The 16,434-nt window shown below is 40.8% G+C and overlaps 1 protein-coding gene and 1 long non-coding RNA gene across 2 annotated transcripts; one reads left to right on the plus strand and one right to left on the minus strand.

Moving 5' to 3' along the window:
• Positions 1–366: 366 nt before the first annotated feature.
• LOC116708115 (uncharacterized) lies at positions 367–16,200 on the minus strand. The gene is made up of 14 exons (XM_032545906.1): positions 16,113–16,200; positions 15,994–16,032; positions 14,141–14,207; positions 10,355–10,467; positions 9,380–9,502; positions 8,259–8,441; positions 7,516–7,555; positions 7,141–7,232; positions 5,338–5,426; positions 4,554–4,780; positions 2,438–2,591; positions 2,179–2,347; positions 2,032–2,085; positions 367–1,412 (listed from the first exon to the last, which is right to left on the minus strand). The coding sequence occupies exons 1-14, from the start codon at positions 16,138–16,140 to the stop codon at positions 1,165–1,167; spliced, it is 1,626 nt and encodes a 541-aa protein (XP_032401797.1). The 5' UTR covers positions 16,141–16,200; the 3' UTR covers positions 367–1,164.
• On the plus strand, positions 2,873–3,284 carry LOC116708116 (uncharacterized). The gene is made up of 3 exons (XR_004336606.1): positions 2,873–2,986; positions 3,048–3,054; positions 3,176–3,284. It is a non-coding gene; the product is annotated as an uncharacterized LOC116708116 (long non-coding RNA).
• Positions 16,201–16,434: the final 234 nt, after the last annotated feature.

Genomic DNA, 16,434 nt, shown 5'->3' on the forward strand with positions numbered 1-16,434 from the left:
TGAGAGAAGTCGTCTCTCCGGCATGTTTGAGGCTGGACATGTTTGGCATTGGCAAACCAACCTCCCCAGAGGGCGCTGAGAAATTCTTGATAGATTTTTATATTCATACTACAAAATATACAGTAGCTTCACTGCTGCTTCTCACTGGTAGACTGCTAACAGTGTTAGCCTTGACTAGAACGTTTTGAATAGAAGTGACCGATTGATGAATGCTTGTGTTGCCAAAGTCTTTCATTGTTTCGATGAGAGAAACATCAGAAATAAAAACAAGGGTCCTGTCGACCAATTATTGCTGGACAAAAATCTATGCTCCCAATCAACCCTGCACAGATGAATCGGTTTAGAGTGATGGATGGAAAAACAGCGTTGATTTGAAGTTTTTATTTAAGATTTATTACAAAATGAAAAGCACCACCAGTACATTTATCTTTGTTTTCAACATGCAACACAAAAACAAATGTTAGTAATGATAAAAGTAGACAATCACTAAGCTTCTCTTAGTTTCAGCTTTGTCTGGTTGTTCACATTTAAACAGCAGAAAGAAATGAAATAGCAAAACAAATTTAAGGCGCTGCCATCTCTTCTCCTGAAGATCACATTTGTTTGAGATGCTACCAAAATGACAATATAATTACTTGATGCAAACTGACATAAGTCGATTTTTCTTCGGATGGCTGAGGTAATAAGAAAGGCCTGGGGCAGAATCACCACCCTTGATATTATTTATTAAAAATCTCTTTAGCTTTATTGAGTAAGTTAAAATAAATCTTTTAAATATTTCAACATTCAATTGTCAAGAGTGCGGTACAAATCCAATCAGTGCATAAAAAAGAGAAAAAATAGCATATATTCAAAATGGAAAAATATATTTCTAATAAACACATTAGCTGGCAGCAGTTTAGCTTATAAAAACAAATTTTTAATGTTCTCTCAGAACACCTACTCTTTTTAAGCTAGCTTCTTTGTCTCCAAACCATTATGATGTTTGGATCGACCCTCTACTGTAGCCTTTGTCAGATTACGGTAATAAATGTAAAGAGGCACTTTACATTATGAGACTGTTAAAGTAAACTTACTTTCTGACATGGAAATATGAGCTTAAAGTAAAAGTTAGAGCTACAAGGTTTTGGGAAAAGGCGTAGGGCCAGACCAACCAGTGGCGACCTACTGGGAACATTTGGACAGAATGAAATGCAGAGACTGCAGGACGGACCCGTGGTTGAAATCAGTGAAGACGTCGGCGTGATTGAAGAAGTAGGTCTTTCCGGCAGTCAGTTTGAAGAACTTGCACTGATCCGGTGTTTCCAGGATGAAAACATCTGGTTCCACTGTGGCCTCCTTCCCTTTGATTTTCAGCACGTTGCTGAACACGGTGCTGCTCCGAGACACGCTTTCCACAACCCCAATGAACACTACACAGAGACACACACACACAAAAAAAACGCATGAACTTAAGAACACACTTAGTGCCATATTGTTAAGCATAGTTGCCCGCAAACACAATTAGGCAGTCAGCCAATCACACAGCAGACACTCAATGCCTTAGCTGTGGTGAAGACAACTTTAAAGCTGAAGTTTAAAGTGAAGAATTAATAAATTTATGTGATTTTGATGTGGTTGCTGGTGTCAAACAAGCTAATCTGCAACCAAGACATGCAATTTGGATTAGAAGACTGGTTACGTAAAGGTGTGGGGGAAATATTTTCCCAATTAGTCAACCTTATTGCATCATGTTAAAGACATGGTGTAATGGTTCAGTGACACTGGGTTCACTGTACCCACTGAGAACAATGGCACAGTGAACCCATTGTCCTCAAAGAAGACAGTGGGTTCATTGTCCAGTGGGTCCAGTAATCTTTGGGATTTTGTGAAACAGGAGTTTCTAAGCATTGCAGTTGGCAAGTCTGCAGCAACTCTGTGAAATCATCACCTCACCACGAACCCGAACCTCTGAGGAATGTTTCCAACAACATGTTGAATCAAGGCCCTTAATAATTAGGGCAGTAAAAAGACATTTTAGCGTTGCCTTACCTTCATTGCAAAGCTGCGTTTTGTTCAGATTGTTCACCAGTTGAAGTTTGGATTCTGCAAAAAAAAAAAAATTGCATCACTAAAATGCAGCAACTGGCTGGAGAAATTCCATTTCTCAGGCTCCATGTTCTCAGCAAAGCAAGTGACCTTTCGGGGTGGGTCGTATATGGGTGATCTGATGGTGTACTGGACTGAGCTTGCCCACGCAGCATGACCACAGAGTAGAGTCGTAGTATTGGTGACCGCAGCACTGAAATCCATCCTTTGCTGGATAGAACAAGGACTGTTCCTCACCCGTGCAGCAAACTTCCTGGTTCTGAACAGCATTTATGAGGTTTTCAGAGAAGATGAATAACACACTTGTGTTTTAAAGATTTACGACTTTGATCGAGTAAATAGACCCTACTGTTGGGTTCAGCAGCTTGGATCCACAGCACTCCAGGTCATTTTCTTCCCCAATCGTCAAGTTATGCAGAGTTCCTTCGCAGCACTTCTTTAGTGGGTCCGAAATGTTGTAGGCATGAATGCCGCAGCAGCGAATGTGTTTTCCTCGATCGTATCTATTTTGTCAAACAGAGAAAAACTAAGTAATACGAGAAAAGTGACAAAAGGATAAAATGCTAAACAAACATCACTGCAGAATCATGAGCAGGTGGAACCTTTCCCATCACCGCTAATCTCAGGTTGAGATCTAGGAAAAACTAATTGAACCAAAGAAGGTTAAACTGTTTCATCTTCCATCAAAATCCACTGGATTCGTCAAATGTACATTAATCATGCAATTAGGCAATTATCTCTCTATGTTTGTCCATCTTAGAAGATGAGATACTCGAGGCAGCAGGTAAACACTTTGTGTCAGAAGGTGGAAAAAAGCAACAAGAATTTGAGTGATTTTAACAAAGACCTGGGTCTGAGCGTCCATGAAACTGCAGCTCTGGTTTTCTCACGGTCTGCAGTGAGAAAACTGCAGACCGTTAGAGACAAGGAAACACGTCTCCTTGTCTCTAACAGAGAAGGAGGTCAGTCTGGCTAAAGGTGCGTAAATTTATTTGGATTGAAAGAACCTGAAGCAACCAGCTTTCAGATCTACACATTGGTGTTGTTCTTGGTCCTTCACAAAGGACGCCAAAAGTTAGTTTCAAAGCTATTCATCAGAAACGATTCAGTGGAGGAACTGCAAAAAGGTCAAGGCTTGCTGATGCACGTGGGAAGTGAAGGAGGTCCAGTGTGGTCGGATCGGGTAGAACTAATGTAGAACTAATCTGCTGAAGATCTTAATGCTAATTCTGATTTTAAAAAACAGACTTCACAATAATAGTGCGCTGCTGCTTTATTAGCATTCAGACTAAGTCAGGTTCGACGAGAGCTTTCGCATTTCATCTGCTATTGTTGACATTAAAGGTTTTGTTGGGGGTTTTTTTATGGACACAACTAGCACCAGATAAAACCAGTCCGCTCTGTGCTGGAGATCATTTGTTGAGAAAAAAAATATGTAAATAAATTGCTATTCTGAAGAATGAAGCTGTGAAAACTGGGTCTATGAACCTATTTAATTTTTTAATTATTTTAAACTTAGTTTTATGTTCATCTAAACAGAAAAAATGTTGATGTTGTAATTGAAAAAACGATTAAATAAGTAGCATTTACATAAAAAGAATGTATGTAAGAACGTCACATTCATTTGCTGTGAGAAGTCTTGCCAGGCGTGTGAAGTTGTTACTGATTAAAGCAGACAGTGGAAAAAGGAAAGAGGTGGGATTTACTCACAGGCAGCAGACTCTTTCTCTCTGTGCATGTGTGTGTGTGTGTGTGTGTGTGTGTCCCACTCTCAGCTACTTCAGCTAAGTTTTTCAAAGTCTCCATCTAATGAGACTGTTTTTATTGAATAAAACAGCTTGTCTCAGTTATGTTGCCTCCCGTAATTTTTATTTGCATGAGGGCAATGCAGGATGTTGTGGGAGGTCTGGGAGCTGCAGTCATTGAGGTTATACAAAGTTCCTCCTTGTTACTGCTACCTACTCCTCATATTGAGGAATAAATATTTCTCACATGGTGTGACTCATAGATCGGGTATGTCTAAATGTCCTGGCATCATGTATCGACAGCCAAAACATCCAACTCTCGCAGCCATGCATGCAGACAGACTTTAACATGGAAAGAATTTCAAGCATCAATTCAGACTTGGATACAGCATTGTTGGCACAATAGTTAGTTGTGTTCAAACACGACAAGAAAAGGGGGGAGAAAAAAAAAGAAGAGACGGAATGAGACTAGAAGCTGAAATGTCTGCCTTTTCTCAGACATTGTGGAATTTCCTCACCACTCCCGTCTGGAATTTTTAGCACTTTTTTTTTTTTTTTAGTCTAAAAAGCAACATTAACTAGTTCATGCACATCCAGATTCCTTGTTTGCAGCACACACAAAAAAAAGACATCTGCACAAAGACCGATTCTTGGTGCATTCTCCCACCACAAAAAGAGGTGAGAGAATGCACTTCAATTCAGCATCACTTAATTATTCACCTTTGTCCTTTGCAGCAAACAGTTTTGTTGGGCTGGTAGAGTTCCTCCCCACAGCAGTGCCCTCCAGGTGACTTGTGCCGCTTCTGAGCACACACGGTCTCTGCAAAGGGTTTGTAAGGTACTCCGCTCTCCGAACACTCCTCTCCATCCTCTCTGTCATCGTACAGGCGGTTTTCACAGCAGAGGACTCCCCTCTGCGCCACACCGTATGGTGCGTCTCCACAACACTGAAGGAGTCAAAGGAAAAACTGTAAGCAAAGCTGTAAGTCTTTCACATTGTAGCCTTCTTCTTTATCAAATGTAAAGTTTTTAAAAGACTGGTAACAAAAAAGGCACAAATTGGTGGAAAAAAAAAAAACAGGTCAAATGTCTGTCTAAAAAAAAAAAATAAAATAATAATAATAATAATAATAATAAAAAACAGCTTCAGCATGTGAACCACAACCCTCTTTGTCTTACCACAGCGTTTTTACATTATCCTTTTGCGGAGCCAGTTAGCGAGTATATGTCTTGGAAGGAAAACACCCAGTGTAAATTTGAAATGGGAGGAGCGAAGAGCTGCAAACTGCTGCAAACCAGTAAATCACAGTAACTGTTTTAAAGCTGGGCTAGCTGCATTGAACTATTCTGATTTGTTATTTGTCCACATAAATACTGCATGTGCCGAAGGCCTGATCTCAGTCGCAGGCCCAGGCGTTTGGTCGTGCCACTGAACTCTCACAGGAAGCTCAGCGAAACAAAATTATTCGATAAGCAACCAAAACCAGTGACATGAGGATATTACCTGATCCATCCATGGCTTCAGCAGTGTCAAACAGCCGTCACAGCAGATGTGTGTCTTTGGGTCGTAAACAGTTGGTGAAGGTTTTACACCTAAACGAAAGGAGTGAGAGAATGCATAAAGGATGTCAAAGTTAAAGAGCTAATATTTATCTATTTTCAAGGCACATAGTGCCATTTTATACCACAATCAAGTATTCAGTTATTATAAAAATGCTATGTGTACATGTGAAACACAACTTAAAATAGATTTGCAGTTTGACATCTTGAAATTAGGCCTCTGTCTCTTTAAGAAGCTCCTGCTCTTTCTGACACACCCTCTTCAAGAAGTCATCACCACAACATTTATCCGTTAAGCCGCTCACAACGTTTCTAGGAAAACGTTTCTAGAAATAGTTTGTATAATAAGCTCCACAGATGTGCAGTTCCACCTGCCACTAGTCTGAAGGAGCGGAGTGGGGGAGCTGCTGTGAGCCTGAAACTCGGCTGGAAAGTGCATCTGCAAGGAGGAGCTCTGTGGAACAGTGGTGGCAGGAAGCGTTTAGGCACCCATGAATGGTTGTCATGGGAGATTAAAGTATTTCTCAAACTTGCATGAAAGAATCAAAGCAACAACCCAGGCATGTTTTTGATGATGGGATAATATTATAACATGATGTAAAGCTGAAAAAAGTGGATTTTATTTTATTTTATTTATAAAGCAAGCAATTAAAGTTCTGATAGAAGCTTGTGAAAAGGATGGAGATGAGCTTTGAGGATTTGGAGGATTATCAGAAGCTGCAGCTTAAACTGAATATTATACAAACAATACCATCTGTAGTTTGCCCAAAGGCAGGGAGAGACTGGATCATTCAATGAGCCGTTTGTAATATGAGGGTGCTTTGTTTCCACACTGGCAGTACTTTTCAATAGAAAGTCTCCAAAAATCATTTCTCAGACACTTTATGACAAATGTCTGACTGTAAAATAATCTGGCCTGCTTGTAATGCTGAGTCCTCTGGTGAACTTCTAAAATACATTCATTTTTCCAGTCTGGAGGACTGAAACTGGTGTCTGGGGACTTTTAAAAGTAAGAATGAGTGGGAGTGATTTCAGACAGGGGAATGGTCTGTCTGAATTTATTCAAGAGTACTTTGGCTGACCCAAACTTTTGGTTTACAGTCCAAACCAAAGGTTTGACAGTTTCCCTTTTTCACATTTGAGTCCAGCTTCAGAGGTCACTGCGCTGTTTAAATTATGTAGGTGTGCATATTTGTTCTTTCTTCCTCCCTTGCATCTGTTGCAGTGCAAAAACCTTTTGTTTCAGCTTTATTGACAAAAGACATACTGTTATAAACTACTCTTCTTTGGCTTTGGCCACCTTATTGGCAACTTCTATGTGTATATTTATACATACTGATATCACAAGCAAAAACTTTGAAAAAAGTTTGAAAAAACTTAAAATATATCAATGCTGCAGCTGCAGCTGCGTAATCTAAAAAAAAAAGGACATACACTAAAAGTTAAGGGAGATTGGCTGACATTGCAGATCATTACTAAAAGATAGATGTGGAGGGGGAAATGAAGAAACACTTTCTTTGTTTTCGAATCTTTAAATCAAAGGTTTGTTCGGTTGCTCAGCCATCTTGGGACGGTCGACGATAAACAACCTTGGCTTTCCTCGTTGGTGTTTGAGATAAATGTTTATCACGATCTTGATGCCGTTCTAACAGAGGATGCATTGTAGTTCTTCTCTGCTCATGTAAAGTCTGATAAGATGCCAACAGCTGTATGCATGGTGTAAAAACAAACACACTGGTCATTTTACCTGAGGAGCATCGAGTGTTTATGTCTTTGTGTTTCCTCTGGCAGCAGCGTTCGGTCTTTCGATTGTAAGACGCTGACCCACAAAAATGTGACCTGTGGACAGATGAAGATTAGAAGCATTTAAAAAAGTATCATCTACACATTATCCTTTAGAGTTATTGTATTTGTGCAGCTATAGTTGTTTTATTATTATAATTATTTTGTGTGTACTTCAGGAGTCGAGCTACAAGATCTTGTTGCCAAATTCACTTTGTGTAACGATAATGAAGAATGTCTAAGTCTATTAAACTACAATTATTTTTAAAAAATATTTTAGTTCAAAACATTGTTTTGTCACTCAACATGTGCTAACGAAGCAAAATCAAGCATTAAATACCTCTGATGCTCTTGAACAAGACTGGCAGGGGGATTCATTTCTGTAAGGCAAACATCAGCCAAATAAATATGCAAGAAGGCCAAAGTTCAAGCCATTGACATAATAATATGATTCCTAACATATCAAAAGGTTTATGTGTTAAAAATCCATAAACTCCAAGATATAGATATTATAAAAAAACATGGCCAGCATGATAATAAAGGGATCTCTTATTCTGGATCAAGCAAATCAACACCCTCCAAATGTTTAACCTAATCTCCCTTTAAGTTCTACGTTCAGTTCTGTTTTACATTTAAAACAATGAATTTCTCAAAAGATATTGTTCTAAATATAAGAATCTGGGTGTGGATTTTAAGACCTGCACTTTGGTTTGAGCCACTTGCAGCACCAGACTTCAGAGAAGCATGATGAGAGCACAAAAATCACAGTATTTTAGTGGGAATTTACAAATAAATATGTGATCATGTGTGCTATCCATTCGCATAAAGCCACTCCCAGTTCACATTCATTGAATACTAAATATTGCAGGTTGCTTGCTAAAGTTATTCAACAAATCTCTGAGGCCTTCACAGAACAGCTGGATTTATAATAATATCCACACATAATATTTACTAATTAGGTAACCTCTGAAGATGATTGGTTCCACTGGACTTTATCTAGTTGCATACATGAACACTCCAAACATGTCAATTTTTTATTTAGTGGTCTAAAAGTCACACAAGCTGTTAAAGAGACAAGCTAACCTGTCACAGTGGTGCTGTGCTCACCACAGCAGCCTGAGACCTTGAGTTGAATTTGACCTCTGCAGCAGCACTCTTTCTTGATGTCGAACTGACTCCCATAACAGCACTCATGGTCCGGAGAACTTCTGTCCAAGATCGTGTAGTTTCTACCACAACACAGCTGAGTTTTGCTATTGAAGGCCGCTGCAGAAATAAATAATTGTAGGTCAGGAAATCTGGTCATGTGATTCCAAACAATGTTTTCTGGAAACAGGAGACACTTTATGCTTCGAGGTCAGCTGGCCCAAACACGGCTCCGAATCGCAATCAACGACAACAAGATGGAGCATGAAATCTTAAGAAAACAATATCCAAAATATTGGGCATGGGGCAAATTCAAGCAGTGTTTGTGATCATTAGATCTCTCAGATCACAGATTGCTCCTTACACATGTTTAGACATATTGTGATCAGTGCTTCACAGTTTAATAGGTTTTAACCTTACTTGAACTCACTTGAATTAAGCTTTTAATCCTGTCATAGTCTGGACGATTGAAAGAGATAAAACGGACTTTCATCTCCATAGAAACTTTTTGATTCTTTGACTGATCACAAGGCTCATTAATCCCTGGTCGTATATTGTTTGCAAAGGATGCCAATATAAGAGATTAAATCCCTTATTGTGGTCTCCTCTGAGGCTCTTTTTGATTTCTGTAATATTCAAAGGTTGAGATATAAAACAGCTGCTTTGGATGTCAGTCAAGCAATAATAAAATTGGGACGAGCGCAGGGTCTTTTTGGTGTCCCTCTTTTGTGTGTTGCTATTATCGATGGAGTGAAATATTTACATGTAAACTATGCGGGTTTTCAGAAATAAGAGACACTAATGATGAAGTCAAACTTGACTAAAATGCAAAGACATAGCATTGGGAGCACTTGCCTAGTAGCATGTCCGAATTGTGTGCATGTCACTGGTGCTTGTTTCTGATAAGATAATTCGACATAAAGGTCAAGTAAAGGTCAGAACCCCATCGGTGGCAAGTTTCTTTCTTGCTTGCTTTATCTTTTCAAACACAACTTTGGCGGCATAAGCCAGCACTAAACTCTCGCACAAATGTTTAACTCCATTGAATGTATGCCTACCTTTTCCACAGCACTCCGCCATGGGAAAAGGTTTAGGTAGGACAGTAAAGTCACAACACATTTCGTTGAGTGGGTTGTAAGCTTCGAGTCCGCAGCATTTTGACACCTTCTCACTCATTTTGCCTGTGAAAGCAGCAAAAGAAAAAAGGGTAATCAGCATAAGTGGCAATGCAATCGAAGGAAATGCTTTGTGTCGTCGTAGGTGCGATGTGTTGTTGAAGGGAAGCCCCAGAGTTAGGAGAGAGCCAAAGTTCAATAGTTTAATAACTCAAGTAGCAAACGCATCAGAGCTGCTGAAATATTTCTAGGATCCCCACTGCCCCCAGCATGAACAACATCTGGAGGTTCATTTTGAGGTTTTCCACTAGTTTCCTGTAAAGTCCAGAATTGCATCATCTCTCCTGCGCAAAGAGAACTTTGTGTGAACTCTGGGTGAAATGAAAGCACTGACTGTGTCATTTTCATGTGGTCATAAAAATATCAGGTTTGTACACACGCTCTTGTCAGAAACTTGGCACAAGTACGCTGCCAACTGAATAAATTAAATTAAAACAGTTCACTGCAGGGTACATCAATATGCTCCACAGAGGTTAAAGACATATTTTTACACTTTTTCCAGTTTGAGAAAAAGCATCCAGTTGAAATCCAGTGCAGTGAGTGAACATTATACCAACACATTCTGAGAAGTGTGGTGTGGCTTTGTATTCAGCCTGCGTGCAGCTTTAACTCTGCACAACAGGTTTTCTTTCAGAATTACCCTTTTGACCTTCATCCAATTTGACCACCTGCACAATTCCTGTGAAAGAAACGTTTCCCCACAGCAAGATGCTGCCACCACAAGAAAAGGCAAACTTTATGGAACTGTGAATCTATGAGACTCTTTCAGAGCATCAGGTGTTTACAGATTGACACCAAGACAAATCTTTCAAGGAGAAAATAACAGGACATTCAACCCGGCTGATGGAAAGATATTACCTGTTTTTTCCTCTCCTTTATCTTTGCAACAAGTGTCTGTTTCTGGATCGTACGGCTCCCCAGCGCAACAGTGCATTCCGGGGCCCTCAGATGTGGCTCCTTTGCAGGGTTTTCTGCAATGCAAGGATTATGGTCACGGGTTTCGGTTAATTATAAATGTATTCTACCGACACTAAAATGAAAGTACACAATAATAAAAATGTGAAAAAAAGATCAAAGGGAACGCTTTCTCTCTTTGAACCTTTAAAATACTCTTATCTTCTGTTTTACTGCCCTCTGATGGACGTAAGAGGAAACACTCATCAGTGTGAGCCATCCTGAACAGTAGCTAGAAGGAAACACCTGCTCTTTGTTTCTACTATTATTGTTACTCAGCAATAACAGTAGCTGCGATAACAGCGAAGGTCTCCATGAAACATTGTTTGCATCCATTCATGATTTCCTTTTTTTTTGTGTGTGCATGTTTTCACACTTAGGTATTCCAGAACATAAAACCAACTTAAATATAAGTCAAAGGCAATGCAAGTAAACACAAAGTACAATTTTTAAGTAAAGTTGGCTATTACTGGGGAAAAGAAAACCTTCATGGCCCTGTGTAAAAATCTGATCTGATCTACACCTGAAATCATAGCTGTAGTTTATCACACCTGAGTTCATTGTCTCTGATTGCCTAAAAAAAAACAATCAATCAAGACGGCTTCAGCAGATCCAGAACGCCTCTGGTCGTGTTCTCACTAAAACCAGGAAGAAAGAGCCTTTACGATGGCTCCCTGCAGCTCACAGAATAGACTTTAGAGTGCTGTTGTTGGTTTACAAATCACTGGATGGTTTATCACCACAATACATTAAAGACCTGCTGTTGTATCAACCTTTCAGACCTCTCAAGTCTTGTGGTTCTGGTTCTGCTCTGCATCCCCAGAACCAGAACCAGAACTATGAATGCACCTGCTCTGTGATAGTCTCAGGTTTGTGTTTAAAGCGCAGAGAGCATCGTGAAGACCAAGGAACACACCAGGCAGGTTCGAGATACCGTTGTGGAGACGTTTAAAGCCGGATTTGGATACAAAAAGATTTCCCAAGAGCATATTGAAATGGAAGGAGTATCAGACCACTGCAAATCTACCAAGACGCGGCCGTCCCTCTAAACTTTCATCTCGAACAAGGAGAAGACTGATCAGAGATGCAGCCAAGAGGCCCATGATCACTCTGGATGAACTGCAGAAATCTACAGCTGAGGTGGGAGAGTCTGTCCACAGGACAACAATCAGTCGTACACTGCACAAATCTGGCCTTTATGGAAGAGTGGCAAGAAGAAAACCATTTCTCAAAGACATCCGTAAAAATTCTGGTTTAAAGTTTGCCACAAGCCACCTGGGAGATGCACCAAACATGTGGAAGAAGGTGCTCTGGTCAGATGAAACCAAAATCAAACTGTTTTGGCCACAATGCAAAATGATATGTTTGGCGTAAAAGCAACACAGCCCATCACCACATCATCCCCACTGTCACACATGGTGGTGGCAGCATCATGGTTTGGGCCTGCTTTTCTTCAGCAGGGACAGGGAAGACGGTTAAAATTGATGGGAAGATGGATGGAGCCAAATACAAGACCGTTCTGAAAGAAAACCTGTTGGAGGATGCAAAAGACCTGAGACTGGGACGGAGATTTATCTTCCAAAGAGACAATGAACCCAAACATAAAGCAAAATCTAGAATGGAATGGTTCACAAATAAACGTATCCAGGTGTTAGAATGGCCAAGTCAAAGTCCAGACCTGAATCCAATCGAGAATCGGGGGAAAGAGCTGAAAACTGCTGTTCACAAACTGTTCTCCATCCAACCTCACTGAGCTCCTGCTGCTTTGCAAGGAAGAATGGGCAAGAATTTCAGTCTCTCGATGCGCAAAACGGATAGAGACAAACCCCAAGGGACTTGCAGCTGTAATAGCAGCAAAAGGTGGTGCTACAAAGTATTAACGCAAGGAGGCCGAATAATAATGCACGCCCCACTATGGAGTTTTTTTATTTGTTAAAAAAGTTTCAAATTTCATTCCACCTCACGATTGTGTCCCACTTGTTGTTGATTCTTCGCAAAAGAATAAAAACTTTAGATCTTCATGTTTGAAGCCTGAAAAGCGACAAAAGGGTGAAAAGTTCAAGGGGGCCGAATACTTTCGCAAGGCACTGTACGTACATATACAGTATATGCCCTGCAGGAAGCTCGGTTACACAGTGGGTGGAAAGCAAAGACTAGTGTGGTTATGATGCAACAGTTAATATGCTTGTGCAAACAGGCAGCCTCCTTCCTGCAATAAAAGGAAGGAGCCAAAGTAATCACCCCCATACTCATTGAAAAATAAAATGACACCAATCATATTAGCTACTACATGTCAACACTGTGTCATCTGTAATAACGATACAACACACCTGGCTACATGCCCACAAACACACACCCACACATAGACACAGACAGTTAAAACTATAACTTGTTGGGGTTTTTTGTTTGTTTTTTTCTTATTTTTTTGTAGCTAGTGGCTTGCCTGCTGGTATTCTTCCTTTTTTTTTTTTTTTTTAAAAGAGCATTTTGTTTATTATGCTTAACCCTCCTGTTATGTTTGTTTCTGAGGTACAGCAACAATATTCCTGGGTCAATTTGACCCAGGGAGTCAAGCCATAGTGTCAGAAACCAAAAAAATCCTCCAAATCATTTTTCTATCTGATTATTAAGTCCAATACTAACAATTTCAATCAATGTTTGTGCAATGATGTTTTTTTATTTCTCACAAATAAAGGATCAATGACGACAACCTACTTATTTACTCATTTGGACACAAGAAATGGAATTTACATTTTTAATGTCCACTGAAAAAAACCTAGACACAAAAAAACAATAATTTCCTTGAAATTGATCTTTGGTAAAAAAAAAAATTATATTACATTTTGATATTTTTTTTCAATGGGTGGTCTTTATAATTGAACGTGAGACACATGTGCTGTTCAGGGTCAAATTGACCAAGACAAATGAGTCATGCAGAAAGTGTTTTTGTTTTCCTCCAGTCCTGCTGAGTGTCACTCAGTGTGGGTGGAACTTGACTGGGAACAGAAAAGATTCCTATCAAAAGTGTTATGAACGCCTGCTTTCTCGCAGATTGCTAGTGAAGTAAAGAGAGTAGTGAGGAAGTGGGTTTGTGTGTGTGGGCGTGTGCATGTACAGTACAGACCTTCTCATTGAATTGAATGAGAAGGTGTGTCCAAACTTTTGGTCTGTACTGTATGTGTGTGTGTGCGTTTGTTTCTAATACCTTGTGGGGACCATTTTCCTGAAACATACTACGTTGTGGGGACCCACTGCTCCTTGTGGGGACCGAAGCCTGGTCCCCACAAGGGGAAACGTTGTTTTTGGGTCAGGGGTCAGATTTAGGACTAAGGTGTGAATTGAGTTTTGGTTAGGTATGTAATGGATAAGGGTAAGGGTAAGGTTTAGGCTGTAGAAATGAATGGAAGTCAATGGTGGTGTGCATGTAGGGGCGCTTGTGTGTCTGTGTGTGTGTGTGTGGGGGGGCGGGGGGGGGGGGCGGGGGGGGGAATATGGTTCATAGCTGCAAGGAAACACATATAATTGGACATTTTTTAACTCTTTTTTTGCACTTCAACTTGACTGCCGGGTCAAATTGACCCGAATAGTATCTATGAAATCTGACTCGGGCCGGAAAGCATATATATTAAAAAAAACAAAAAACTCTTATTGGCAAAAATGGACTTACAAACAAAGGAGGAGACAGCTCACCTGCTACTCCTGTCCTGTGAGACAGTTTGCAAGACTTCCTTGGCGACACTGCCTCCTGAGACAAAACCTACCAACAAGAATAAGACAAGGTTGAACTTGCAGTTGGACTGAATTGCACACGTCCACCACAACACATTAAATGGCACAACGTCAACACGAGTTGCTGACGCGCTGACATCAGTATCAAATACAGAAACCACAAAAGAACACGCAACTTTATCAGGTGCAGTATGGAGCGCGCCTTAAAATGCATTCATTTGTATTGCAAGCTGCGCTGCGCTGATAGTTTTGCGCTCTGCTGCGTAGAGCGCACGTGGAGTTGCGCACACGCCGGCACGCGCTCCAGAGGTTACCGCAAACCTCCGCCGAGCTACAGCAACGGCAGCAAATCCTGCAAGAGCTAACCGCCGTGGCTACGCACCAGTTTCAGTAAAACCCGAGGCTTGGATAAAAATAAAATAAAAAGTGAAACCGCAAGGGAGAGAAAACGATAATTAGGCGCTCAACAAACAAAGACGATCATTCAAGTTTTCCCCCGCGGCGATCAGTGATCGCAAACAAACTGATGTTTAAACCATCCCACACAGTTGTCTGGATCATTAATTTTTCCCCTCAACCCTTCTTTTTCCATCTCCTTCTCTCTGATGGAGCAACAGGTTTTCGCCCGTTGTTGAACATTAGCGTGAGAAAATTGCATCATCATAACGGACATGGCACCGCAGACTCGGGAAATCCCTTCCCGCCGCCGCCGCCGCCGCCGCCGCCCCTTCTGCACTGGTTTTGTTCAACCTTGCGATGATCTCAGCGCACATCGCTTTTCGGGGGGCCGGGGGAGGGGGGGGGGGGGGGTCGGGATTTCCTCATCAGCAACACTGCAAGACCGACTGTCCGCCGCCTGTTAGTTCCCCCTCCCATCAAAAACAACAGCCCATTAGTTCCACATCAGAGTGTTTCAAATAAGTAACGAGACAAAAGTATGCGCTCAAAAAAGACACAAAGACCAAAAAAAAAAAAAAACTCTTTCAGGATAAACCTAAATATTGTTCAAGGGATTTTCACGGCAAACCTCCGTTTTCCAAACGCTCCATCAGTTTAAGGATGCTGCTGCTAAGGTGGATCAGACGCAGCAGTTCTGTTGGGTTTTTCCTTTAAAGCAAAACTGCTGAATATGTTGCAAAGAAATGTTCTAAAAACTCTCCCTGATATTCAGAAGAGCTTTTCCTCTCATTCATTCATTCATTCATTCATTCATTCATTCATTCATTCATTCATTCATTCATTCATTCATGTATTTATTTATTTATTTATTCTCGAAATTAATCCAAACAGACAACGGCAGCTCGCAAACTCCGGCATCTGTTGCGCACAATCTTTCCAGGACAGACGCTAAGAACAAGACAGAGAGTCTGAGGCGTTCACAACCACAAACCGACTCGATCTCGAGACACAAAGGCACTCAGTGACTTCCCTAATACAGGCGAAAGCAGCCTCGGGTGATGATAATGATGATGATGCTGCTGCTGCTGCTGGGGGGAAACTCATCTGAAGGCAAGACAGGTTGCGTGGGTGTTTTGGGGCTGACAGGGAGATGCAAGCGCTCGTTTTATTGCGTCTTGTCTTCTAAATGTGGAAAAGAACAAGTGTGGGTTTTGACGTCCAAACTGAAAAAGGGGAAAGGGCACTTGTAAAAACCAACAAAAAGAAAAGAAAGGAACGCCAATACCTTGAAACACAATGAAAGCTAATGAAAGGATGTTGGGCGAGGAGGTGGGGAGTCAGAGAGGAAGCGCACTGCGTCTGCTACTAAGAACTAAGCAATTCAAATAACAAATAAAAAAGAGACATGTACTTACTGTAAAAACTCATGAAGATGACGATATAGATCAGGCAAGCTGAAACAAAAGACAGTTTTTATTATCAATCTTTTCCCTCATTCAAATAAAGCAGTCTACACAGACGCGTCAAATTTTACCCATCTTGGAAGCATGGAGCGTGCGCATCTTTATGCGTATCTGACAGTTTGGGATTTAGGCTGAACCTACAGGAGGCTTAAATGTGATATTCTAATGAGTCCCACCTCTCACGTGATCGCATCTAAAAATATGGCATTCAAAAGCAAGGAGCGCACTTTCACACGTCCAAGCGTGCGTAAAAATGTGTTCCTTTACCAAGCATCTCCAAAGGCGTATCACTTTTTAACGCCACACATTTATGGGATGTCGATACATAGGCATGTTTCATCCTCAAGGGGTTTTTGTAATGAAATCCTTTTTGTTTTGACAATATTGATTAAT

This window comes from Xiphophorus hellerii, chromosome 18, assembly GCF_003331165.1.
Source record: "Xiphophorus hellerii strain 12219 chromosome 18, Xiphophorus_hellerii-4.1, whole genome shotgun sequence".
In the NCBI taxonomy this organism is placed as follows: Eukaryota; Metazoa; Chordata; class Actinopteri; order Cyprinodontiformes; family Poeciliidae; genus Xiphophorus; species Xiphophorus hellerii.

Bases quoted from the DNA above. Each gene is read 5' to 3' on its own strand.
- LOC116708115 (XM_032545906.1), bottom strand. From the start codon at position 16,140: ATGCGCACGCTCCATGCTTCCAAGATGG. The intron at 2,592-4,553 runs GTGAATAATTAA...TTGACAAAATAG, and splicing joins GTTTGCTGCAAAGGACAAAG to ATACGATCGAGGAAAACACA. The intron at 2,348-2,437 runs GTAGGGTCTATT...AATGCTGTTCAG, and splicing joins CCAAGCTGCTGAACCCAACA to AACCAGGAAGTTTGCTGCAC.